Here is a 27312-nt window from a genome sequence, read left to right on the forward strand (position 1 = left end):
AGGATGAGCAAGTTTGGAAAAGGTGGATCTTCAGCTGTCCTGGCTCAGCTACGCCAGCATAACTCACCCATCCCAACTCCGCCAGGGATACAACTGTGTATCTCCCTCAGTCTGGCTGAGCTGGGTCTCAGCCAGCAGAACTTAAGCCACCAGAGCACATGCCAGTGTAAGTTCCCCAATACTAGTGTTTCAGAGTTGTGGACAGGACAAGGAGAGACTTACAAAACCTTTTGGCAGTGTACATTTCACCTGGTTTGCCAGGTCATGTAACTGATCTGTGAAAGGTTTTTGAGAAATGTGTAGATCAAAATTATTTCACTGCAGGGATGCTGACTTAAGAAATGGTATCTGTCCCGCCAGCTTCCTGTACTTAAGATTGCACTATAAATGAACATCTTCAAGTAGCTTTTCTTCACCTCTCAGGAATCTCATCATTTCAGTTACTGAGAAGCAGAGATCAAGGCTTCCAGGTCATGAGGTGTGACTTCTAATCAAATTTGAGCAAGCCCTCTGCACCTCTCAACTTATAAATTAAATTTAGGATTCTGAAATGCTTCTTTGAGGACGGTTGATGGGGCATCACTACCGCTAGCCCACCACAACATCTCAACACTGGATTTTTGTGGCAGTTCAGAATTTCCTCCTGTGCCTGAAACAGCATTAGCATCTTACAGAGCTGTTCCTTAGCACTGAATTGGGTAGAAATATGGCAGGACAGGGCAGGACTGGGAACAAGCTGTCTGTGTCAGGTCTTAAAAACTTTCCAGCCACCATGAATTCATCTATTCCTTGGTAAACATGGTTATCAGAATAAAATGCATGGAATGTGTTTACTGCCAGTTATGTTTTGATGTGAAGGGATTTCTCGTAGACCCTGGGTTTGGTGTCTTCTTAGGACGAGAGGTTGCTTAAGGTGAGTTCTTTACAAAGTGAGGTTGTGATGCACAACTCTTTTACTCAGCAGGAATTCTGCCAATGTCTATGTTAGTGTTCCAGAATAAGTGGGCTGGAGCTTGCATTATATCCATACAGGATATTACTAGGATCACGGGGTATTTAGCACATTTTCACCCAATGTACATTACCTAATTTGTTTCCATATCCTTGCAACAAGACACTACAGGATACATATGGATTGTGGCTATATTGTTACATTTACTCAGCTTCAAACACCGGGGGTGGTAGCACACTTGATCTGAATTAAATGGTAACATGTACATAGCCTAAGTTTCTCTTCCAAAAACTTTTAATGAAAGAGAATTGTAACTGGCTTTGTAATACGGAGATTTTTCTTTTTCCTGACCTCATCAGCAATTGGCTAATCCCCTAGAATGCAATAATTCGGTTTATTTGTATTTAACTACAGAGTTACTGGTAATAAAGTTACCCATCCTTTTAACAAAACTGACCCTTCTCTGATCTCTTATATAAAAGAATATTTGACGGGGTTGCTTCTACATATCCCAGGCATAGGTGGTCTTCCAGGTCAGTATGGTTTTAATCTAGTAAAAGTATGAAATACTGTAATAGCGCAAGTGTGCCAAATATTGCCTTGTAAAGAAGGAGTAGTTAAAGCATATTTCAGCTAGACATTTTAAATCTCACCTCATATATTTTGAACTCCCACTTCCTTTAATGGTCAGATCTTGGCATCCTTGCTTTCTCCCCCTGCCCCCCCCCCACCCCGTCCTCTTTCTTCTAATTTTACTTTGGGGTGAATGTAATGCAGTGCTATGGCAGTTGTTCCATCAGCTTGCCAGGCAGAACCCCACCCCCATGCTGTGCTGGGGGTTCTCCCACCCCCACCCTGTGCCAATTGTGGGGGCTGCAGGGGAAGGAAAGGGGAAGAAAACCCTGTTGCACTAGTGCATGCCCTTGTGCAGGCTTCCACTAGTAGGACTAGTTAGGTGCAGCCTGCTCTTTGTGTTTAAGGCACATTTTGCTATGCCTGGTTTTAGGACTGAAATAGGCTTGGTTGCTTTGGTGGGTGGAACTAGAGTCCAGAACTAGGCAAGGAGAGTGTGACCCTGTTGGTTCTGCTGTCTTTCGATACCATCAACTGAATGCTTACATGAGCGTGTTTCAGTGAACAAAAATGCAAAACATCTTTACTGCTTGGATGCATTGCTCAGGCTACAACCATTCTTTTCTGTAAGCTTGCAAAGTTTATCTTTTCAGCCTTTAATCATTCAAAAGAGGTATTAAAAATACCTTGTGTGATCATTCATAAGGGATCGAAATAATAATGTTGGAAGTTGAATGGTGTGGTGGTTTGGGTGTTTATATGTGCAATCCAGTCTCACGGGTATTGCTAAAATATGTATTAAAAGGCAGAGTTGTAGGACTACTTTTCAAGTTTCTTCCTAAACTTTTGACATCACATTGTCACAGTGGGGCACATATAGGAGCAATCAATTAAACGTTTAAAAAGGAATTGGGAGCCCCCAAAGATCTTTTTGGCATAGGGATGTCACAGTGGGCGACCCACTGGAACAGTAAAAAACAAACAAATCCTTTTTAAAACTTCTTTTTTAAATGACAGATTTGGGAGGGAGACTGAAAACACTGGGGGCCATATGTTTGGCACAGGCTTCAGGTTAGATATTCCTGTTCTAGAGTGACCTCAGTGAGCGTGTCTGTTTTATATGGATCATTATAGGCCACCCCAATCTCTGTCGAGTGGTAGCAAGGTTCCAGGGGTCATGGCTCTTAACTAGAGTTGTGTAAGGTAAAGGTAAAGGTAAAGGTACCCCTGCCCGTATGGGCCAGTCGTGTCCGACTCTAGGGTTGCGTGCTCATCTCGCTCAAGAGGCCCTGAGCCGGCGCCATCCGAAGACACTTCCGGGTCATGTGGCCAGCGGGATGAAGCTGCAGCTGGTGAGCCAGCACCAGCGCAGCACACGGAAACGCCGTTACCTTCCCGATATAAAGTGGTACCTATTTATCTACTTGCACTTAAGGGTGCTTTCGAACTGCTAGGTGGGCAAGAGCTGGGACCGAACGACGGGAGCTCACCCCGCCGCGGGGATTCGAACCGCCGACCATACGATCAGCAAGTCCTAGGCACTGAGGTTTTACCCACAGCGCCACCCGCGTCCCTCTAAGAGTTGTGTATCCATTGGGAAATCAAGGTACAGTGGAGAGTAGTGTCTTTAAAAAATATGGTTTATATATATATTTACACCTGAATGTTGGTATGGGGGTTGCAGAATATCACACCCCAAGAGTGTCTCTCATTGCTCCTCTCATAGCTTCAGTAAGCTTGGTTCCAAAGCATCAGCCAGCCATAGCCCCTGGTCTCTTGGTGCAGCCTCTCTCAGCCAGCATGCATGTTTTGCCTGCTTCCTCCTTCACAGCAGCCTTTGCAGAAAACAATTCCTTCCCTTCAGCTTCAAGCATCCTCTCCCCGTTACCCTGGCGACCTCTGTTTCAAAAGTCTCCTTCAAAAGGCACTTTTTCCTGTGGTGACATCTCACCCCCTGTAATCCAGGCAGCCTGATGCTGAATCTCTCACCTTTTGTCCAGGTAATGACTTTGTTATTACCTGTCTTTGTTCTTGAATGGCACGTCTCTAAACCCAGCTCCTTAGGAAGCTGGTTTGACTAATCTTTTTAGGCCTTGCTAAATCCATTGATCAAAGCCCACATTTACTAATTGCAGAAATTATGGGGAGAACCTGGCACCCAGGAATTTGAGAGGATCCTTGCCCCCTTGCTAACCCGTAAAAGTACAGTTGTACCTTGGAAGTCAAATGGAATCTGTTCCAGAAGTCTGTTCGACTTCCAAAACGTTTGGAAACCAAAGCATGGCTTAAGATTGGCTGCAGGAAGTTCCTGCAGCCAATCAGAGGCCACAGAAGCCCTGTTGGACATTTGGGTTCCAAAGAATGTTCACAAACCAGAACACTCACTTCCGGGTTTGTGGCGTTTGGGAGCCAAAATGTCCGAGTACCAAGGCGTTTGGGATCCAAGATACAACTGTATTTTAAGAAATTGAAACAAACAATTTAGAACTGCCAAACTTGACTAAGATATTGACAGCCCCATTCATTTGCAATTCACACCCATTTATTGCTACTAATGAATTTAAGAAATGGAAAATTTTCTGCAGGAAAAATTCCCAACTCCACATCACTGCTCCTTCTCTCTTTATGGACCCTGAGGCTAAATGCACTGTTATTTTTTAGTGAGTAGCTGACCAGGATTTGGACTGTGGATAAAGGGATTAACACAACAACAACCCCTCCAAAATCGGCATGCCCCCCCCAAAGCTACCTGAATAAGAGCTGCTAATGAAACTTTGTGGTAGTACTCCAGCCATCCCTCATCTGCAAAGATCATCCTTTGCATACCTGCAAGCAGCTGTCCTTGGAAGTAAGCTACAGCACCAGGATTGGAAATAAAAAAGAAGAAGAAGAAGAAGAAGAAGAAGAAGAAGAAGAAGAAGAAGAGGAGTTTGCATTTGATATCCCACTTTATCACTATCCGAAGGAGTCTCAAAGCGGCTAACATTCTCCTTTCCCTTCCTCCCCCACAACAAACACTCTGTGAGGTGAGTGGGGCTGAGAGACTTCAAAGAAGTGTGACTGGCCCAAGGTCACCCAGCAGCTGCATGTGGGGGAGCGGAGACGCGAACCCGGTTCCCCAGATTACGAGACTACCGCTCTTAACCACTACACCACGCTGGAGAATTAAATGTGTTGGTTTATTTGAAACTGCCATTAGTTGAAGCTAGTTCTTGTGTCTGGTGTAGATTAATTTTGTTCTGAGCATTTGTTTTGCGTCAAATAGACAAGGAAGGTGGGTGGAGCATTAATTGCTTGCCCCACTTAAAAGGATTTAAATTTTTGTGCAACGATTTGAAGCAGGATTATGGTAAAGTATGAAAATATGTACTTGCGGTCTGCTTCAAATGTAACTATCTAAGCATCAGTGAATATTTTAAGAATTTATAGCCTAGTAAACATGTAATATAAAATTTGGTCACAAATTATCTTCTTGCTGTGTGATGAGCCATTCTTCAGCTGGAAGAAATCAATGGTTTTCCTTTGATGTTCACTCCGCCCAGTTTCAGTGGAAGACACAATAGAAATGTGGTCCAGAGAGCTGGATTTTATTCCTTTTCACAGCTGCAAAAATGTCAATATTTTTTGGACTAGTTACATGTACAAGGATGCTCCTGCCTTGGTATTTCTGCCACAAATAAAAAGCTGAAACGTGGTATACTCCTAGGTCCAAGTCTATTGCAAAGGTCTGGAAACAAAGCATTTTAAAGACTTTTGCTTGGAAACGCGGCCCTTCAAGCCTCGCTATCAGGCCCTTGGGACTCTTCTCCCGGCTTCGTCTCTTCAACCACACCCCCTCTTCCCATGCCACACCCTTCATTGTCCTTGCTTTGCACTCTTCTTGAGTGTGGGTTTTTTTTGTATGGCTGATGTGTGTCCTAGAATTCTGATAATGCCTCTTGCTTCCCTGGATGGAGGCTAGAAAGTGGCATGTAGGTGTATGGAAACTAGCCTACTGTACAAAGATTAAATTTGCGTTTATTGCTCCACCTGCTTTAGCCTCTGGCCCCACCCAGCTTTGGCATGTGTCCACCAAGAAGGGAATGTGACATTCAAGCTGAAAAAGTTTCCTCACCCCCGCAGTAGAAGTTGGGATTCTTCGGTCACTACAAACTGAAGCGCAGAGGTGCGAAACGCGAAAGTAGAGAAGGCCTGGGAGGTTAGAGAAGCAGCATACAGGGATCCCAAGAGGCTAAAAGAAGGAAGGGGAAATAGGCAGTTATGTTGAGTAGTCATTGCAGGAGAAGGAAGCAGTATATTGGGAAACACAAGGGGAGCAGAGAAAGCAAAGGCCTGGAGAAAAGAGACAGAGATAGAACAGAGAATTGGTTTGGCAAGGCTGAGTGAAAAGGTGGGTTTGGGGGTATTGCCCAGGACCTAAGGACATGCAAGGCACTATGCTGCTGTGAAAAGATAGCTGAGGATCTTAGACAATGGCCCTGATCCAGTGAACCCCTTGTGCACACACAAAATGGCCCCTACATACCACAAGATGGTTGTTGTTTTGGTATTGTGAAAAGGTATTTTCTCCATTAGGAACCTAGGAAGCTGCCATGTTCTATCTTGCTCAGGCCACAAAAAGTTGAAGATGACTGGACTGAGCTGGCTTAGGGTTTCAGATGGGAACAACAGCAAAAAGAATCAACCAGGTGCAATGCTTCATCCCAGGGAGAGCGCAGATATTAGCACATACTTTCCCTGTTATGGAACGATGCGGGTAAACAACATGCCACTTACATGCAGTCAGCAGTTCTCTTTTGCGGCTTGCAGTGATAAGCATGAAAAATTAAAGTTATTGGCTCCGACAGGCTGCATAACCATGAGGCCAATAGGAATTTACATTTATTATGTTTTCAGATCTCATCATTCTTAAGCTTTTCTCTCTCCCCTGCCCCATCCTTTAGTTTTGGCAGCTCCTGGTCACCCCAGCTAACTGGGGTAAGGGGATACTGGAAAGTTCAACCTTGTGATTTTTCCAGGAAAAAATGGTTCTTCCTTTGAACCTTAGACAGACTAGCATTATAAATGTGTGTTCCCCCATCTGTTATTAATTGAGAAACCAGCAGCAGGAGAGAGTTGCCAGCCATCTGGAAAACTATGGGCCTGACTGGTTTTGAGGCTTTTGCTGCTGCCACTGCAATCCCCCAGTTGTAGGGTGAGAGGAGTGAAAGTTGGTTTCCTTGCCCTGTTTTCCATTCATTTCCCCCCTCAATATAGGTATTGCTATTGTTTTTGTCAGGGGAGTCTCTGAAGCAGCAGTGATGTGTGTAGCTCCGTACTGCTGCATGCCATGTGTGTTTGTTGTCTCCTAGCCTGGGCTACTCTTGAAAAAAGCAAGGAGGTGCCCAGATGGTCAGCTCCTTCCCTTGCTCCAACCTACTGACTGTCAGCCACAGGTGCCTGAAGTAAGCAGCAGCTGCTGCAGTTGCCAGCTTGGGGATGAGAGCATCCTTTGTGCATGTCTGCATCTGCATGGTCCTTGTCTATGTGCATATGAAAGGGGGAGGAAGAGTGTCTATGTGTGCATGTTTTGACTACCTGTTCATCCGTATGGAAGGACATGTGTACAAGGGGATTGTTTTCTGGATGCTTAATATATTGACTATAATAATAGTAGTATAATTGTAATATACTATAATAATATAGTATGTGGTTATGTTGTGGTGTTGCAAGGAAAAACATAAGTGGACTTTCTTATCCCAGTCTGCATCTGAATTGGAATTGGAATTGTTTTGATGTGTGTGTTTTATTGTTGACGTTTTTGTTGCTAATCACTTTGGGATGTTTCATGGGAAGTGATTCATAAATGAAATGAAATAAATGAATATATAAAGTCAATTGTGACCACTTCTTGAGCGAATCCGTGCTTTTAAACCATTTCATAAGGCAGTCTGCGCCAACCTGGTTCCCCTCCAGCTGTTGTAGACTCCAGCTGTGCTGGCTGGAGCTGCTGGGAGTTGTAGCCTTCTGCAGATGGAGGGCAGCAGGTCAGCAGAGGCTGTCATAAGGGATGGCTGAAATGGCATGTTCACCGTGACCCTGGCCACAAGCACTTGGATGATGCTTCATGAGATTGGATCGCTTTCGCATCTCAAAAATGAATCTATCTGTGTATCTGTAAGCTCACAGAAGCACTATTAATTGTGGCTTTGCAAGTGGGTGAATTTAACTTGCCTAATGGTGTTAGGAGTGAGAGCACCTATAGACAAATGTGTTGCTGGTTAATAATTCCTCTGAGCAGCAATAGGAGGAATTCATTGTTGTACTAAGCCTATATTGATCGATCAGAGCAAACATTTCAGATTATCTCCCTTCTCTTACCCCTGTGTGTTACTCCCCATGAGTTATCTCCACCCCACGCCCTAAGACAATTTCAGGGGCACAGGAGGAAGAGAGGGGGGAAAGCCCATTGTGCAAGCAGAAGTCCTAGAATAGGGCTTTGGCTGACACGACTCATTAGTTGAATCTCACCCACTGTAAACAGAGCCTCGTTTTCTAAGGTTCAAGTGCAGTATCTGTAGATCTGTGAGAGAAAAGTGGTTGAACAGATCATTGAGGGACCCACACTTGCCAGACATGTCAGCTGATCCAATATTATGGGCATGGAGAGGAACCAGTGGGTGCAAGTTATTTCTTTTGGAACAGCCAATAATATTTCCTTTAAAATTGTTTGGTATTGCACCATCTGTTGCTCTCCAAAACCATGGTTCTGTCAGACTTCTTCTACTGGGGTCCAAATTTTGAGGCATACAATACAAAGCTAAAACTTTTTTCTTTTTCTTCCCCCCCCCCCCCCAAAAACACTTGATCAGAACTTCAAGGGGGTTGGAGGAAATGGAGACATTATGTGCCAGAATGAAAGGATGACAGGGACCAGAAGTAACATTCTTTTGAACAGAATCCCTTTTCTTCCTTCTTGCCTTTCATCAGTATGCTTTATTCTTACAGCACTGACCCGGAGAGAGATTTCACAGGGTGAAAAGGCCTTTCTGTACTGAAGATCAAACAAGGAAAAGGAAAGATGTGGACTTCAATCGCTAAATACTTGTTAAGAACCAAAGTCCACCAAGACTGTTCTCGAACTCTGCTGCAAGCACAAAACGGCAAGCACAGCCATCAAAAACATTTCTCCCTGAGCAGGAGGCCTTGGCAGCATTCAATGCAGACGGCTCAGGCCTTCAACACGAGTGCAGCCATCCATAAAGTGGAAGCTCTGGAGGCAAATCAGTTTATTTGTGTCCACTGGGAAGATGGGAGCAAGAGCCTTTACCCTTCTGTGTGGCTGCGAGACAATTGCCAGTGCCCCGAGTGCTTCCTGCACTCTGCTAAAGCACGCAAACTGCTTCTTGAAAATCTGGATGTCAATGTTGGGGCCAAGAATGTCACTTTGGCACAGAGGGAGAAAAAGGTAATGTGTGTATGTGTGTGTGTGTGTGTGTGTGTGTGAGAGAGAGAGAGAGAGAGAGAGAGAGAGAGGCTGTTTTCATATAATATATTAATCTCCATGTGTAGAACCATTTTGTTGCAGTGATTTAATGCTGCTTACCTGGAAATAAGCCTCACTGAACACAGTGGGACTTAGTTTTGAATAAGCATGCATAGCATTGCACTATACAAACTCTTCAGAGTGAAAGAGGTTATTAGGCTGCAATCCTAAGCACACTTAGTAGAGAGAAAGGCCTGCTATATTACTGGAACTGCCTTCCAATTATACATGTGTAGGATTGCACACATGTAACAAGACCACATGCCAGTTGCTTCCATTATGTGGAAAAAGCCCAATCCAACAAAACAAAGAAGAAAAAACAGCAAAGCAAATAAAATGCTTGTTGGATTATTCCGGTCTGCTTTCAATGTATGTCTCTATTTCTGTTTTGTGGACTAAGGTATGCATTGTATGGCCAGATGACCACACCAGTGAATTTGAGGCTGAATGGTTGAAGAAGAGATGTTTTTCTGAACAAGCAAGAGCAAAAATGCGGGAAGAATTATTTCTATCAGGTAGAGATTCGTACCATTTCTGTAGTAAATACACTAAGGGAACCCCATTCTCAATCGATCTGGAATCCATTTTTAATAACAACAGGATTTTATATATCAGTGATAAAGGGCTTCCCATATTTTATCTAACTTGATCATTCCTCCTATCTTTTTGATCTAGTATTTAACCAAGGGACTGCATTGTGCACTTTATTATACACAGAGAGTTGGCTAGGATGTCATCATTATATGAATGTAACAGGATTTATATATCACTTAATCAATGAAAACCTCTAGGCAGACTACATAAAATAGTGTTAGTACTGGAAATAAGCAAATTTCTCAGAAAAGTGCAAGGCTGCTGCTCTGGGCAGCGTGCACACACATTACGCAGAATTATGCTCCAATTAGTAAACAGATCCCATGCTGTTATTTGGAGGCAGTTCTGCATTCTTGTTTTGCTCAATCCTCAAAAGATGGGGGTGGGGAGGACTCAGAGAAAATACATAACACAGGAGCTATTTTATTCCCCCAGGCAGAGCTGTTCACAATTCAGAAATCTGGATTTCTCCTGAGAGAGATGAAGAAAACTGTTCATAAATGTTTTAATTGAATAATATAAACTGCCTCTGTTAACCTGTGCATTAACACAATGTTCTTGAAATGAGTTCCAGGAAAGGAAATCGTTGCTGAAAGGGATCAGCTTTTTGGAATTTTGCTCTGATTTTATACACAGATGGAAGCTTGAATTATGTAGTTCAAGGGAGATTTTTTTTTATTATCTTTGTAAGATGGAGAGAACCAAACACTTCTTGTCTCTTGGGAGTCGTGGGGCCCTTCCTCTCCAGCCTTACAACACTGAATTTTGTCCGCTTACCTAAACATAGAAAGAAAGTTACAGTATATTGTGTCTATACCGTCTGCACTGCATACATATGATACTCGGACAACGTAAAGGCATCTAAAAAGATAATAGAGTGGGAGAATCAAATGTCTGAATGCACTCTTCATATGAAAAACTCCCAATACATTCTCTTTTTTTAATGGTTAGACTACTGGGTAAAAGAGTTTTTCTGCTTAATATGCTAGTCTTTGCATGTCTACTTCAATCAATATCAAGTTGATAGTGTCCGTAGGGGAAAACCTTGATATTATCAGTCCATCTAATGAATGACACATTCTTGAGAAATATGAAAAGCGGTTATAGCTCATTGATAAGCCTATGGTCCATGCAGTCTCCTGGAAAGTGTGCGTTCCTTTTCTTCATAGCACATAGATCTGTTTTTCATCAGCAATGCTAAAAAATAATTTTGAAGGCATGAATGAGCACTATTGGACTTCCTTCTGAAATCTAAGCTATTAAAGTTTCCTGCAAATTGTATGAAAAATAAACAGGTTTTTCCCCACTGCAACAATTTGAAGGCTGCTTTGGATGTGAGAAGTAAGCTTGTCAGAGCATTCATGGCCTGTCTTTTTAGCATTTCTGAGCAACTCCATTGCCACAATTTGTAACCTTCAACCCTGTGCTACAGTAGCAAAGTGGAAATTCTACTGATTGTGGTTAAGTAGTGGAAACAATATATGTACCATGATGAAATGGTAGAATAATGAATAATGTGAATGGGGTGGTTTACCAGCAGGGAACGCTGGCATGGAACACAATCCCTGTTTAGAGCTGCTGCTTAATAGATTTTCAAGCTGCAGCTACTCTTGATTTTTTTTTTTTAATGGAATAATGTACTCTCTTCATTGAAGGAAGGAAAATTTGTTGAGATCAAATTCCACAGGCTGATGGATAGACAGGTCTGTTTGAGTATGAGAGAGGGTAATAATCAGGATTAGAATAGCAATCTTTTGGGGGGAAATTAAAAAGCAAAGTGAAAACTGAGTTGACGCAGCCGTTGGGTGGTATACAATGCCAGTCATTAGATGGTTCATAAGTTAACAGCAACAAAAATTATCGGAACAATAATAAGTGGTGACTGCATATTTATGTGACACTATTTTCCACTTGTTATGCAAATCTGCAGAACAAAGCTAACATAATTGCGTGTTTCTTTGCAAATGCAAACTCTATTCCAGAAATCTTTCTTGGTGACAGATGATGGAATGCCCTTTTAATTTGGCATCTGTTTAAATACTCTGCTTCACCATCTATTGACTTGTGGCTGATTAAAGCATGAGATATGCTTTATATGGTGAAACTGGATAAGAGAAGGAAGACAAAAAGCCAAAAAGTTTATTGAAAAATGAAGCTTATTTATTCAATATTGAAACCGTATAACACAGAATTCATTAAAGCCATACACTTTATTGAGGGTATATCGTAATGTGCATATAATGATATGTTTATCTGTTAGTTTACATTGAGTGTAAAGTTATATATTTATTTATTACCTTTCAAATGTATTTATTAACTATGCATATACATACATAAGGACTTTGTTTTTTGTAAATTCTTTCATTTCTGTATATAATTATCTGAATTGCAGATAAGAAACTTTTTAAACATTAATAATTTGGCAACAGTTTCAAAGGTAAAGTCAAATCCAGTCTGTCATTTAGAAAAGCCCTATGGCAGAATGGTGCATAGCTAGGCACAAATGTTTAAGCGTTTAAGCAATTTAGAAAGCATTATATTGTTACATCTCATATAGTGTTCTGTGGGACAAAGCTATTCTTTTGGACAGCCAGTTATTTCAACATTTTAGACAAAGGCATGTTGTACATACTGCTTTGACCTGGTATTTGCTGAGTTATTTTCAATAAAAGTGTTTGTAAATCTGAAGGATAATCATCTTTAACTCCATCCATGCTGGAGGGTGACTTTCCATTCTCTAGAAGAATATCTGCAGAATTCTTATGTTCCTATGAACCCTGTCAGCCACTCAGGTGCTATCATGACTTTCTGTTGCATTCAGCCTGTGTCTATGGAATTGGTTAACATTTGTCATTTGCCAGATTTTGAAGTGCTTGGCCCATTGAGGCATGCTGTTGAGACATTTTGTTTAGACTAGCTACAATGGATGTTTGTGTCAGCTGTGTTTTTTATTCTTCTCTGCTGTTGGAAAATAGCTGCAGATTCAATTGTTATGATTTTTATTGTTGTTGAGGTTTGTTCAAGATGTGCACCCATTTAGCAGCCTCCAGTCATCACTGTTCTGCTTTAATCTGGAAGTAGAATAGTAAGTCTGTTTCCTGACTTCTAACACTTTGCAGCCAAATGGACAGTCCCCTTTCTCCAGCCCCAGCTGTTGTTGCTTTTTTGGAGGGGATGATATAATTTTGTTCTGCAATCTTCTTTCAATGCGCTTTCTGTGATGGTTATACCTGCACTGCCATTGGGAGTGGGGCAGAAAAAATGAAGCAGATACAAAAATAATGCTATTTGGAAAAGGAATGATTAAAGGTTCCTCAAGAGGAAAAACAGTTAACCAAGAAGAAAATGGCTAGAGGAATCAATACAGGCCAGAATGACAGTGCAAAGGTCATCACTTCGGATCAAGAGGCCTAAACGGCCTCGGCCCAATATACCTGAAGGAGCGTCTCCACCCCCATCGTTCTGCTGGACGCTGAGGTCCAGCGCCAAGGGCCTTCTAGCAGTTCCCTCATTGCGAGAAGCAAAGCTACAGTGAACCAGGCAGAGGGTCTTCTCGGTAGTGGCGTCCGCCCTGTGGAACGCCCTCCCATCAGATGTCAAAGTGGTAAATAACTACCTGACATTCAGAAGACATCTTAAGGCAGCCCTGTTCAGGGAAGTTTTTAATGTGTGATGTTTTAGTGTATATTTGGTTTCTATGGAAGCCGCCCAGAGTGGCTGGGGAAACCCAGCCAGATGGGCGGGGTACAAATAAATTATTATTATTATTATTATTATTATTATTATCATTATCATCATCATCATCATCATCATCATAGAGTTAAAAAATGAAGTTGGATTTTCTGAAGTATGGAAAAATGGAGAAGAAAAACATGCGGATTCCCTGTTAAAAATGAGTGAACAAAGCCTGGTATATCATAGTCAGTGCTCAGTGTGGAAGCCTTTCAGTCACCAGTCAAGAAAGCTATGCCCCCTTTTATAGAAACATTCTAAGCAATAATACATGAGTGTTAGAAATGTCACAGTATGGACATAATGATGTAACCACTTCTTCCCTCATTTCCAGGTAGTAATTTTTCATTTTGTAGAGCGCTTGCAAACAAAGAATGGCCAAGAAAATGAATACAACTTTACCCAAGAGTGGTGGTGGTAATAGTAGTAAGGTGAGGTGTGGAAAGACAGAGCTGTTTGTGCCATATAGCCAGGCCTGCCATCTCTAAACTAGCCTGCTACCCTCGGGTGCAGAGAATGGAAGCTAACCTGCCATCGGTGTTAAAGTAATATTCAGCTACCAGTTGTCAGCTTCTGTACATGGATTAGAAGAGGAGGCCATCTTGTCCTTCACCTCAGGCCACAAAATGTCTTGGGCTGGCCCCTTTTCAGTAGTAGAGAGGACTACAGATCTAAGCCTAACCAACTCTCCTTGTTACAATGGCTTTGTGGAAGAGACTTTGATCCAGCTAAGGCGCCATCTCATGGAAGGAGGTGATTTTCACTCATTCCTCTTTTCCCTGTAGCCACACACACTCTTCTGGAGGGTCCTCAAGTGCTCTGGAGTAAGTCTTCAAGCAACTGCAGGGAGAAGGTGGAATCTATGAAAATAATTTCCCTTCCCACCAGCGGAAGCATCCCATTGAATGGGGTTCTGCTGCTGGGACCTCAGGAGCCAAATCAAAAAAATAAGACAAGAAAAACTAGAAAATAAAGTGTACAGTGGAACCCATCAATTTTCACAGGACTTATGCACCAGGCAAACGCATTTATCTTTTATTGGATTTGCTTTGTAATTTAATTATTACTGTCAGAGTGGCTTAATCTGGGAAGCAACCTTCCGTTCCCCTCATGAAGAGCCATTCTTTGTTTATAATGAAGCAACCACCGTTTATTGAGTCCAGCACTAAGCAAAATGTGTGTTGGAGCAGATTTGCTAAGGAATTTAATAAGGTGTGATTACATTTCTCCTCAAGGACCACACTGTGTTTTCTTCATTTTAGGAATATTTTGGGGGGGAATCAGCAACTTGTCAGTCATGCCGCAGCTTCTTAGAAACACAAAGTCAGATAGAAAGATGGTTTGTGTGGATGGTTTACATTAGGATGTGTGCGTTGTGTTTCTTGGACTCTCCCTCTAACAGGCTTAAGCCAGAGGAATCAGACATGCTAGCTGTGGTTGGAAAGTGCAAACCTTGCAAATGGAGAAAATTGTTCTTACTACTTGCAGTCGTCGGCTCGGGGCAGCTTTTGCTGACTACACTGAGATGCGTACCTGCCACAAGAAACAGCATGTGAAATAAATAACCAAGTTAACTTTAAAATCTTGAGTACCCACCACTTTTAAGTTTATGGTGGGCTCAAACAACGCCTGCAGAGTTATTGCTGCTGGTCTGTTTTCCTAAACAGAACTTGAATTTAATAGCTACGTTTAATAATTGAACTGGAGACCATTTTTGTCTGCCACAGCATTTGTAGATTTAGGAATGTTCTGCAGAAAAGGTCCTGCCATGTAGTTCAGCTGTGGATTTTCCACTTGTCGGTAGGTTGTCTTCTGAACATGCAAGCAGGGCAGAGAACTGGATTGAGGTTCCAAGGAGGTGGTTTGAGTGCATTGAGGGCTGTTGGGTCTGAGTTTGGGGAAGATCCCAGGGCAGGCATAGGGCTGAGAGAAGGTCCCTTGCCCCCAGAATGTAGAAGCCAACTCCTAGAGGCCAAGGTCCCTTTGTCCCCCCCCCCAATAAAATATTTGAGCCCTCCTACCCCAGTTGATGGGTATTGCCATTCAAATGGTATATGTGCACCACATCTTGTGATTGATTATGCTGGTCAGGCCTTACCTGCCCCAGAGCAAGGGGTAGGAGCTGGTGTAGGGAGTGGGAGGAGCCATTCACAGTAGGTTACAAACCACCACTCTGAGTCTTCACAAACTGTAACTTCTCAGTAACAGTTGGAATGTTAAATGATGTCTTTCCTTGTTGTTTAGTTGAATCAACTCACAGAATATCCTTAATTATTTAATCTTATTTGGCTTGGCAAGAGGATAGTGATGATAACAAGCAGATAATATTCCACAGGGTGTTCGTATGTGCAGTGCAAACTCTACTTTTTACCAGGGGATAATTATTAATTTTGTGATTAGAAAGGTTCTACTTTTAAGCAATTTTAAGCAGATGGTTCTTGGAGCCTTCCTTTAGCTTTTCCACATGGCAGCTTGGAATAGCTATTTCAAAAGTAACAGCCATTGTCATTTAAGGGTTTTTTCTTTTCCTTTTTAATAATCCAGGGTAGTTTCCTACATCCTTGAAACACATTTTTTTCATTGTGGATCATCTTTTCAGTGACCGGCTCTGAGATGATCCTTTGGGAAATTTCCATGAATAGTGGGGTCGTTTTAATTAATTTCCTTTTCCTTAGTCTTTCATCTGCTTCAACTAGTTTAACTCAATAATTATTTTTTTTTACTTTTACAAGAAGCAGAAGACACCATTTTCATACTTATTATTTTGCACGATATGACAGGGCAAGTGTTCATGAGCCTGGTTATGTGCCACACTCCCCGTCTGATACATATTCAGTAATTGCAAGAGAGAGGTCTATATGCATTCTGATGTATGCTCACAGAGCTTTTCCATGTGAGTGGGGCATCCTGGGCCAATCAGCATTTCCCCTGGGGACAGCCATAATAGTTAAATTAAATGGTCTTGAAAGACCTACATTGGCTCCCAGTACGTGCTGACCTTTAAAGCCCTAAACAACCTCAGCCCAGTATACCTGAAGGAGCGTCTCCACCCCCATCGTCCTGACTGATGTTTTAATTTATTTTTAATCTTTTGTTGGAAGCAGCCCAGAGTGGCTGGGGAAACCCAGACAGATGGGAGGAGTATAAAATTATTATTAGATTGATTGATTGATTGATTGATTGATTGATTGATTGCCTTCTCTATTCATGTATAAGAAGGAGGTGGGAGTGCAAGTCAGGGGAGTGAATCGCCCACCCCATACTTCCCCTCCAGTCTGCCATGCAAGCCTTTTCCTCCCAATCAAGATCAGTTCTGGTATCAGAGTCAGGTTGAGAGAAGAGGTGTTTGGGCTTGACAAACCATGAGGAGACAGCTTTGATTTCTCTGTAAATGGAGAATGGCTTAATCTTCACCCAGTGCGTGACTAAGGCAACTATAACTGCCCTGCCATGTCTTAATTTGTCCTTCATTTCTCCTGAAGACCAGTAGGAAATATATTTCCCCTGTCATAATCTAACTGCTTAGCAATCAAGTAATTGGCAAAAGATGCTTAGCAAGTTTCCTTGGCTGCCTGAATTTATTATAGAGAAAAATTTCCAATGAAGTCAAGTCATTTGGGGGGTCTGTATGTACTTATGTGCTGGCACACCCACGCACAGTGTGCTCATAATTAGCTTGTTTGCTTCTGTTAGGTCTGTCTATCTTTGCTTGCATTATGCTACTGCTGTATGGATAGTTGCAGTAAAGGCTCTTTTCTTCCATTCATGATCAGGCAGCAATTAAACCATCTGATGGTAAACCAAGAATTCCAGGGGAAATCTTGGATCATCACATGCATCGCTGAAAGTAAAGTAGACAATAATAATAACCCTGGGAAAGTGCCTGGGTTTTGCTCCATGGGAGCATAGAAAGAGCATTGCCTGATCAGGTGAAGGGTCCATTTTTAATCCAGCATCCTGTCTGCAACAATGACAATCCATATGCTTTGGGGTGCATATATAGGCAGAGCATGAAGACAGCAGTACCCCCCACACCCACTCTTTGAGCCCCTGCATTCCCCGTGCTCCAGTAACAGTGGCTGAACCTGGAGCATCTTGCCTCTTAACTTAGTGCTTGAAAACCTTCAACTTGCAAACATCTGAGACAAGACAGATTTGGAGTGCTGCGCACACAAAGAAAAATATCTTCAGCTAGACTGGATAGGTTTTAGTTGGGTGGGTTCATAACGCAAGAGGCAAATGGCTTCTTAGAATTGCTTTTAAAGCTTGTGTCTGTTTATACAATAGGCAGCATTCTGCACACACTGTAAAAGAGCAAAGTCCTTTCCTGGGAAATGTCCCAGGGGTTACTTTTTGAACTTAGTATCCCCCTATACATTAATAATGAGGGACGTTTTCCCCTTTGGCAGATGCAGATGCCCTTCGGAAGCCGTACAAAAAAAGATTGGCTGCATTGTTTTCATGCAAGGCTAATAAAATGCTACAGCAGCAGCACTGTGATGGGTTGAAAGAGTCCTCTTTTAAATGGAGTTGTTCAGCTTTGTGTGTCCTAATGATAGACTCCAGTTTGTAACACTGAAATAAGTAGATCTTATTAATACTTCTCATTAATTAGTACTTATTATTAGTACTTTTCATTAACAATCTAATAATCATTAATACTTCTTTATGTGTTCCCTTTTCTTAATGTGGCTTTTACAGAACGTCAATACTGGGGTTCTGATCTTCAGCTGCCAACTCTGGCCTTTGAAGAGGTCTTGCACAGTGATGAAAGTGCATACAAGTGGCTGGTCACCCTTAAAAGGACAGGGATCGTGCTCTTAACGGGAGCTGCCAGCAGACAGGGAGAGCTGCTTAAACTTGGGCAACGTATTGGATTCCTTCGCCTCACATTTTATGGGTAAGTTAAAGCTTTTACATATGCTTGCTCTTGTCAAATTTATGACCCATATTGCTGCTTGACATCACTCCAGGGGTGGGAGTAGAGAGATATTAATTTATTCTTTTACTATCAATTCAGCATTTTCTTTGCATTAGTGATAGTTATGTAGCCAGATAAATTTATTTGGCACAAAAGCTTTCCAGCCAGTTGTTTCAAGTATACAATACACTGGCACAGAATGAGTTTGCATTAATTTTTCTCCATAGTGATAGTCAGTGGTACAAGATTCTAGCAAGATACTTTACAGAGATGACGGAAATGCAAGGTTTTGCATCCTAGTTTCTGTTGTGTACTGTTTCCCCCCATTCTATCATCTAATCACAAAACGTTCAACCCGGTTAGAATGATAAAATTATACAAATTTATAGCAGTTCCAGAAATTCAGGGAAATTTATGCAGCAAACCAATGAAATCCTTATTTAAGAGAAGGCAGTTTAGGCTGTGGTTACCAGATTATTTATTATTATTTTTTAATGAATCCGGGGACACTTTTCAACTTCAGTAGGAATGATAGGATTTTGTCAGGGGACTGATTTGTAAATCCGGGGACCGTCCCCGGGAAACAGGGACATCTGTTAACCTTAATTTAGGGGCCCATTTAAAGGCCTGCAAAGATAAGGCATTACAAATTTTAGCTGAAATATAGTCTCACAGTCCTGGGGACACCACTGAAAAGGTCCTGTCCCTTTTGCCTACCAACCTGATTGCACTTACCCAAGTAGGGAATACAAGTAGGGCCTTGAAGGTTCAACTTAGAGTGCAGGTAAATGTGTCCTTCAGGTAACCTGATCCCAAACTGTTTAGGGCTTTAAAGTTCAGCACAGTGCTTTAAATGGGGCCTGGTCCTGAACTGAACCAGCAACTAGTGCAATTAGTTGGCAGGAAGATTCATGGACAATCGAAGAAACATTTAAAATATTTCAGTGTGGTAGAGTATAGTTTATATATATACAACCAGAAAGTATCCATGCCTCTCTTCAATAGCATTGACTATTCTTCTATAGTTCCCCATGTTGTATTGTTATGAACAGGGATTTTCAATTTTGACAAATATGAAAGATCAGAAAAGAGAAAGGTTTCCTTTTGTTGGTGAGGAGATGAGATTTTGTCTCAAATTAGACCTAATATAAATGATATTACCTGGCAAAAGCAAGCTCACACCTCTCATTGAGTTTGTATACATACTTAAGGTACACATGTAAGAGACACATGTATAATTATAGTTTGCAGATAATTCATGTAGCTGAATTTATACTTTCGGGATGTCCCATGATCATATTCTAACATAGCTGTGTTCTATTATATAAATCAAGCACTGATAGAAGTTACTTATTTTTGTTTTCCAATGTATTTCTTATGAAGAAATTCGGTGGTCGTGAGAATATTTTTATTCTGAAAATGGCCCAGAGAGAAAAGTTTGTGAAACACTGTCCTAAGCTAAAAGCTCTCTACCACACTAGAAAATGTTTGGCATGAAAATGTTATCATTTAGACATTCATAATTCAGACTAGTGGATCCCTAACAGTCTCAACCATTTGGCCTTCTGACCCTAGGCCAGGAACGGGGAACATTTGGCCCTCCAAATGTTGCTGAACTGCAATTCCCATCAGCCACAGTAACCATGGCCAATGGCCCAGGAGGCTGGGAGTTGTAGTTCAGTAATATCTGAAAGGCCATAGGTTCTCCGCAGCTGCCCTAGCCTATTCAGTTGTCATGGTCTACTTTTTGCCAATCTACAGGCCCTTGTAAGATAGGTAAGAAAGGCGTCAAACCAGCCTCCCTGAGGAAAGCATTCTACAAAGCCTTTCCTCCTCCCAGGAGGGGAGGGGTTGTGAGCGGGAGACGATTCCCGCGTCATGCAGGGGGCGCTCCGCCCCCTGCTTCAACTCCAGGGCTGGCGCCACGCCCCTCCCCGGTTGGGCACCCAATAGGGAAGCTCGGCGGGGGCGTGGCTTGCTGCTCAAACGCAACCGCGCCAGCCATCCTCACCATTGCACACACATTTTCTTCAAGTCAGGACTTGTCAGACCTCGCTGTCCACCACAAGGAGATCTCGCCGTTTAGCACAGGCCAAGCAGCAGCCCTTCCCGAGGAGACAGCAACAATTGTGAAGCGTACAACCATCATTAATATCTACAGTTCTGATGATTGATTCTCTCTGATGACTTGTAAATGGGGTGGGGAAAAGCAGAGGAGAAAAGGCATGCCACATTTGAATGTTACCATCTGTAATTTTGCCATTTCTGTTAGTTAAAGATTTTACTATTTTAGACACAAAATCCAGAACATCGGGGAGAGGGAGCCAAAGAATACCTTTCATGTTTTTCGCCTCTTGGATAATAACAATTCCAGCTAAACATCTCTTTTATTTTTAGCATCTCCTTTTGAGAGTTAACAGTGTGATAAACAACAAATGTCTCTCCCTTCTATGGATGAAGCTATTTAAAATAAACAGAAGAAAGAAAAATACTCCTAAGGCTTGGCTAGAAGAGTCACATTCCTTCCAGAAGCAGCAATGATTTGCTTCCCCCGATAATGTTTTTGTACAAGGCCACATGAATACTGTATTGGTGTATGCAGGGTTGGCTAAGCGTAGTATGGTGTGGATGGAGGAAATAGGGCCATCCAACTCTGATGCTGAGAATTGTGGAGGAGATCCTTCTCTCTCATTAGTCCGTCGCTTGCTAATGAAGAGAGAGGAAGTAAATGTTTCAGCCAAGTACTAAGAGAATGACTGAAGGAAAACAAAACCTTCGTCTTGCTAGGCTGAAATTATCTGGTCACTGACAACAAATAAAATTTGGGATGTTGCCATTTCCAGAATGTATGAAAAAAGAACAGATAATTAGTCCCAGTGGCCCACTAAACAAACATTGACAATGGATATGCACTCTTCTATGGCACATCCCTCCCTGGAAAAGACCCTGATGCTGGGAAAGGGTTGATGGGGATGACAGAGGACGAGATGTTTGGACAGTGTTCTCGAAGCTGCCAGCATGAGTTTGACTAAACTGCGGGAGGCAGTGGAAGACAGGAGTGCCTGGCGTGCTCTGGTCCATGGGGTCACGAAGAGTCGGACACAACTAAACGACTAAACAACAACAACAATGGCACACCCACTGTGCAGTTGCTAATCTATAAATTGCATATTTAATTAGGCTGGCAAATTTGTAGAAAGGGAAAGTTTAGCACAGCCAAATTTCAATGTGGATCAAATGAACTGTCTTTTTTAAAAATAAAAAAGTCAAAGGGGGAAATTAAAGAATTATTTTAAAACATACCCTCCCGATCTGTGGAATTGTAGTTAAATTTTACAAGCACTTTAGATACAAGTAATTGTTAGGCCAGAGAACTTGAATCCCAGACACATGATGAAATCAGGGGCCTGTGTGGATAATAAAAGCTGGTTCTTGGAGATGACTTTGCCCCTCTGCGCCAAAGAAAAGGGACAGAGATAGAAGCCAAACTGTGAAATGTTGCCTTTATAGCCTAGCAGACCCGTGGACAACTTTTGCACAGTGGCAGTGCTCCTGTGGCAATTCACCTTTTTTCAGGCCAACACCAGTTGATGACCTGTGTTTGATAGCATGCTTAAGCAAAACCCAAGATTTGGGTTCCTAAATTTCAAAAATCAAAACAAGTCGCTATACAATAAATCATACTTGCAAGGAAGATCTGGCTGATCATCTTTAGACAAGAAAAAACAGACTCACAGATACAAAAATAAACTATGGTGTACTCTGGAAGCATATATAAAAGGTAGTAAACAATGATACAAATAGGGCAATAAACAAAACATATCTGTGGGTCTTTCTGCTGTTTATATTTTTTTTTAACGTATGGGACACATTATATATTGCACTTTATCATTGGTCATCTTGAGAGCCAGTTCATTCTGTGCAGAAGAGGGTGAAAGTACAATAAGTGATCCTGACTTACAGCACCCAAGATAAGTAGCATTAGGATATAGGAAAAAGCAACTGCCTTGGAAGAAAATATCCCTAATAATTACATCTTGGTGTTTCACCCACTATGAACCAGCATTATTCAGCCCTCTAATATGGAGTTTTCCTTTCTCCTTGGGTCCTCCAACCTTCTCCTTCAATTCCTGTATCCTCCACTACTTCGTTCCTCTTTTCTTCAAGCATCTTTACTTTGGGTTCCTTGCCTCTTAGTTACAGCTTCCTCTGTTAATCTTCCAAGTTTGTACTGGGCTGCATTTAATTTTGTATCCCCCAGCATGGGTGTAATGTTCCAGTGCATTAATCACACGGGATGCAAGCAGATTAAACAAAACAAAAGAAAGCTATCACCCTCTTTAAATAGCTTTCCTCAGAAGCAACCAAGTCACAAGGGTTAAATTTCTTGGGAACCAGTAAATTGTTTTGGAGCCTTTTTAATTAAAGAGGCCAAACGTACCATCAAGCCCAGATGACATAATACAAATTGAGCAGGGTGGAAATGTGGTTGAGGTTGTCATATTTCAGAATTGAGCTCACACTCTCTTGAGTACATAATGTACCATACAATCATATGGCATTCCCCATGACATTTAAATAGTCTTGTGACTACCATTCACATCTTTCTAGAATTTCTGCTTGCAGATTTTAGTCTGACTCAAATCCTTGAACACATAACAACAGATAAATAATAACAGATAAATATTTATTTGAGGTGTGATATAAAATAAACATTCTCTCTCAGTTTTCAGTGGGCAATGTCTTGAATATTGGCTCTACACCAAATATATGTTAAATAATTCCTTTTAAATTATTTTCTTGAGCTACGACATGGGTTGCGTATATTGACAGGCACTTCCTGAACAATGTCTGATCTATGTATTATGCTTTTGATATTGATGGGATTCCATCACCCAAAGTTTATTTGAACCAGAGAATGTGGTTTTCAGTCTTGGCCTCTGCTTCATATTTTGGCTGCATTGCAATGTGTTGTTGTCTTCTACGTTCCCTTGTATTTCAACCATTTCACCCTGTATAATCTGTCCCTGTTGCCAGCAAAGGCGCTCTTTCTTGTTCATGTTAGTTCATTAATCCTTGGAAATGCAGAGGGAAATAGGGAGCATTAGTTGTGCAGCCTGCTCTTAACTTCGAAGGGGAACGAATGAGATGTGTATATAGCTCAATATTTATGATTGGCGCATTTGTTTTATCTTGAAAGGCAAGTTTTGTAAAGAAGCCCTTTGATGTCCCAAGCAATATCAAAACAAATTTCACTGAAAAATGCAGGGCATCTAGACACTCCAAATGAGTGCTTATAATGCTTTAATGCTTAGAGCTTTGGTGTTTAGACACTCAATTGATTAGATTGATCAAACAGTTTTAACCGCTTAATGAAAATAAATTTATAAGTACTTCCAGAAACAGCATATCGACAAGTGTAGTGTTAAAAAGTATTCCCTTCTATGCAAGAGAGACTGAGGAATGTCTCTTCTAAACATGACATTGAATGTGTAAATGCAAATGGGAGCTGCTGGGGAATTGGTAATTATCAAGATTATAGCTAGCAGGGGGAAAAGCTTTAACCCTTTCCCCTCTTGTCCCGGTGGTTCTAAAATAGTCATCTCATAAAAATGATGACTCACATTTTATGACCCACCAATTTTTTTAAGTCGCCAGATTTACAGGTAGATTATTACGTTTTTCTCCAACCACTCTTTTTTCTTTCTTGCTCATTATAAAGGCCCACATGGCAAGTTCAAGACAAAGCGGACGCGAACAATGTGGCTTACACAACTGAGAAGCTGAGTTTTCATACTGATTACCCTGTTCTTCAGTTTCCACCTGGGGTAAGAGGAAGCAATGTTCCTACATGCAGTGTTGCTGTCTAGTAAGGCAAGGAGAAAACTAGGAACTATCCAAAACCATCTTATCTGAAACCTGTTTTTGTCAATGCTTTTTATTTACTTTTCTACCTATCATTATCCTGTAAGCTCAGGCAGAATTTAGTTGTTGAAAAGATCACTTAGCTATTGATCAAGCTGCTGCTCCCTTATTCTCAGTGACCAAAGTTTATTTCCAGATGCTATTCCATCCCACCAGTTCGTCATACAACCTGTCACCCATTATGTTATTCTTTCTGGATTCAGCTTCCGTTGGGTCTCAACAATCTACAAGAGGGGTAGACAGCACGAGGCCCCCAGATGTTGAGGGACTAAAACTCTTATCATCCCTGAGCATTGGCCATTTTTGCTGGGCTTATGAAAACTGTAGTCCACCAGCATCTGGAGGTCACTATGTTGGCTACCCATGAGAACCTCAGAAAACAGAAGTTTAGATTCTAAATAAATTATGATTCAGCTTTGTATTATTGGAGTTCTGATGCCATAGTGGGTGGTAGATCTTACAAACTGCGAGAGATGGGGAGACATCTGTAAGTAAAATGAGGACAGTATTAATTGCACAATAGCAACAACTACAAGATCTTTTCAACAGCTGAATCTTCATATGGTCTAAGCCAGTAGTCCTGTATCTATGTTGGAACAGGATTGAGAAGAATATGGAGCTCTGTGACACTTTGCAGAGAAGTTTTCAGAGGAACAAGCACCTACATCACTGAACATTGCTTTCCCACTAGGAAAAAGTGAGAGATCTTTAGAGTGGTCTCACGTGACCTTAACCAGGTCCCACAGCCACATGCCAATCAACATTCAATAGAGTCTTATAATCCCCTGTTGATTGCCAATAAGTCTAGAGAAGTGCAAATTGAACAGTGTGAATACACCTTCTAGTGGAGCTTATACTGATTCCAACAAGTTCTCTGTGTAGAGACCAGTGTTCCCCAAACTTGGGTCTCCAGCTGTTTTGGTACTACAATTCCCATCATCCCTGACCACTGGTCCTGCTAGCTAGGGATGATGGGAGTTGTAGACCAAAAACAGCAGGAGACCCAAGTTTGGGAAACACTGGTGTAGACCAATCTTTCACAACCTGGTGTCCCCCAGGGGATCTGATGAGAGTTAAACTCCAAAACATCTGGACAGCACCAGGTTGTGGAAGGCTCATGTAGACAAAGCAACTCTCCTAAATCAAAGGCTACTCAGCATTCACCTGTAGCTTTGAGAAATGTGCATTGGGGGCAGGACAGCCTTTAAATTCCCTTGCCCACAAGAAAGCATCCATTTGTCGAGAAGCAAAGGCGTTTCAGTGGAGAACATGGAAAAAACATGTCTGTCCAGCGCTTGAATAACCTACTGAACTTATGACATGGTGACAAAAGCTCTGCCTTTCTGTCTGCATTAGCACAGGCGGGAGATTAATGTGCAGACCACAGATGCTGTCGGAAACTTTTGCTCAAGGCCCTCAGACGATTTGTAGCAATCATGTTATTAATGAATGGAGCAGGCCAGCATCATGTGCTTCTAAAGAGGTGCCAGATCTTTCACTGCGCTACCTTGAAAATTCATTTCAATGCTGTAAAAGCGGGTATGGCGTGGAAACAGAGGGGTATCCCTCATGTGAGAAGCTTAGCTCACTGTCTCATGTGCCAAGAATCACACACTGCCATATGATGTTAGCCACAATCTTTTTTCAATTCAGAAATACTTTTAGGAAATAGAAATGGTGTTTTGTTTTGTCTTTTTTTTTCATTTTTGGAAGCAATCTGCCATCTACATGCTCTCTCAGTCTGCCTAATTTTATGATGCTTTCTGAAATGTCGCCAAAATGTTTTGCAAAGAGTAGCACAAAGTGACTCCAAAAATATCGTTTCTCCTGCCCCACCTTCACAACAGTCTTTTTCGGACGGTGGGCTGAGACTCACCAGTGAACCTTGGGCTGCTGCAAGGTGGGCCTCAGGGCCACATCCTGCCCAGTGCCTCCTCACTTGCTTGCTTGCCCTGCCCTGCTGTACTTTGGTCTTTTGGCTGAGCCAATGCTAGCACCAGGAACTCCTTGCATGCTGAGTAAAGCCAGTTGGGAAGGAAGGGAGGAAGGGAGGTCTCCCTCCTCTGAGGTGGAAGAAAGGGCCTGAGAAAGTGCTGAAGGAAATTAGAAAGTGACGTAATGTAATAGATATTAACCATTCATTGTTATTAGCAAAATAATAATGTTATAAATCAATAAACTGGGTATCGAAAGGAAAGAGGTAAGAAAGGAAAGCAGTTATAGGGGGAAGAAGTGAATGTAAAAGGAATGGGGAGGAGGGATGAACGAAACTGGCAGCTGGAGGAGGAATAAAGTATAAGCTGAGTGCGAAGAGAGAACTGGAGAAGAATTTACAGAAGGTGATTACAGTGGGGTGGGCTCAGAAGGAGGAAAATATATTTTTAAAAACCTTCTTGACTTAGAGTCTCTGGATCAGCAAGTTCTGCCCAAAGGCTGAGTCACAATATCTCGAGAGCAAAGGTCAGTTCTTGAGGAAAGCACACCCATGGAACTCCTTGCCACAAGGAAAGCAGTAGTGAGCATGGCCACTAGGAACAATGGAAAACGTAGCTCTACTTTTCCCATTGTCACTGGATGCTGCTGTGCATTCTCACAGTAGCACCTAAAGATATGGGGAAAATGGAACTACATTTTCCATGGCTTAACCAAACACGAGGCTCTGTTACCTCTGGACCCCTTCCTCTATATCATGCCCCACTTTAGTAAGTAATGGGAAAGCCCCAAATTTGTACAGGTTTGGGTTCTATCCCTGCTGGTTTGAAAGGATTGAAGCCATGAAAGCTGACACACACAGTCAGTCCTACTCCTTAACTGCTACTGCCACAGTCGTGGGTAGACAGCACTGATTTCCTTCCACAGTCTTGCAGATAAAGGTGATTCATAGTCTTACCTGTAGGAACATCAAGTGAGCAGAAATCAGTGCTTAGGCAGTTTTATATTCACTTAACCCGATGTTTTACAGTATGATTAGACTTAAAAGTCTTTTATAAAGCTCCCCATAATTTTTGCACCATAAACATACCCAGTGTCTTAGTTTTAATTAGAGTAATTGCAACTGCCTGAATACAATTGCCCCCACATTTTTCAGGA

The 27312-nt window shown here is 41.8% G+C and overlaps 2 protein-coding genes across 3 annotated transcripts in view; one reads left to right on the forward strand and one right to left on the reverse strand.

Moving 5' to 3' along the window:
• The window catches only part of LOC114583989 (uncharacterized), a 58274-nt gene extending 51236 nt beyond the window's left edge, over positions 1-7038 (reverse strand). The window contains exon 1 of the mRNA XM_077933642.1: positions 6945-7038. Coding sequence (XP_077789768.1) covers positions 6945-7038 — 94 coding nt within the window. The remainder of the gene's footprint in view (positions 1-6944) is intronic.
• BBOX1 (gamma-butyrobetaine hydroxylase 1) overlaps positions 1-27312 on the forward strand; it is a 34380-nt gene that overhangs the window by 1251 nt on the left and 5817 nt on the right. For both annotated transcript variants that reach the window (XM_077929737.1, XM_077929729.1), the window contains exons 2-5: positions 8513-8972; positions 9451-9565; positions 18078-18276; positions 24020-24125. In XM_077929737.1, the coding sequence (XP_077785863.1) occupies positions 8586-8972; positions 9451-9565; positions 18078-18276; positions 24020-24125 (807 nt within the window). In that variant the 5' untranslated portion in view covers positions 8513-8585. The remainder of the gene's footprint in view (positions 1-8512; positions 8973-9450; positions 9566-18077; positions 18277-24019; positions 24126-27312) is intronic.

Source organism: Podarcis muralis, chromosome 1 (assembly GCF_964188315.1).
Source record: "Podarcis muralis chromosome 1, rPodMur119.hap1.1, whole genome shotgun sequence".
In the NCBI taxonomy this organism is placed as follows: Eukaryota; Metazoa; Chordata; class Lepidosauria; order Squamata; family Lacertidae; genus Podarcis; species Podarcis muralis.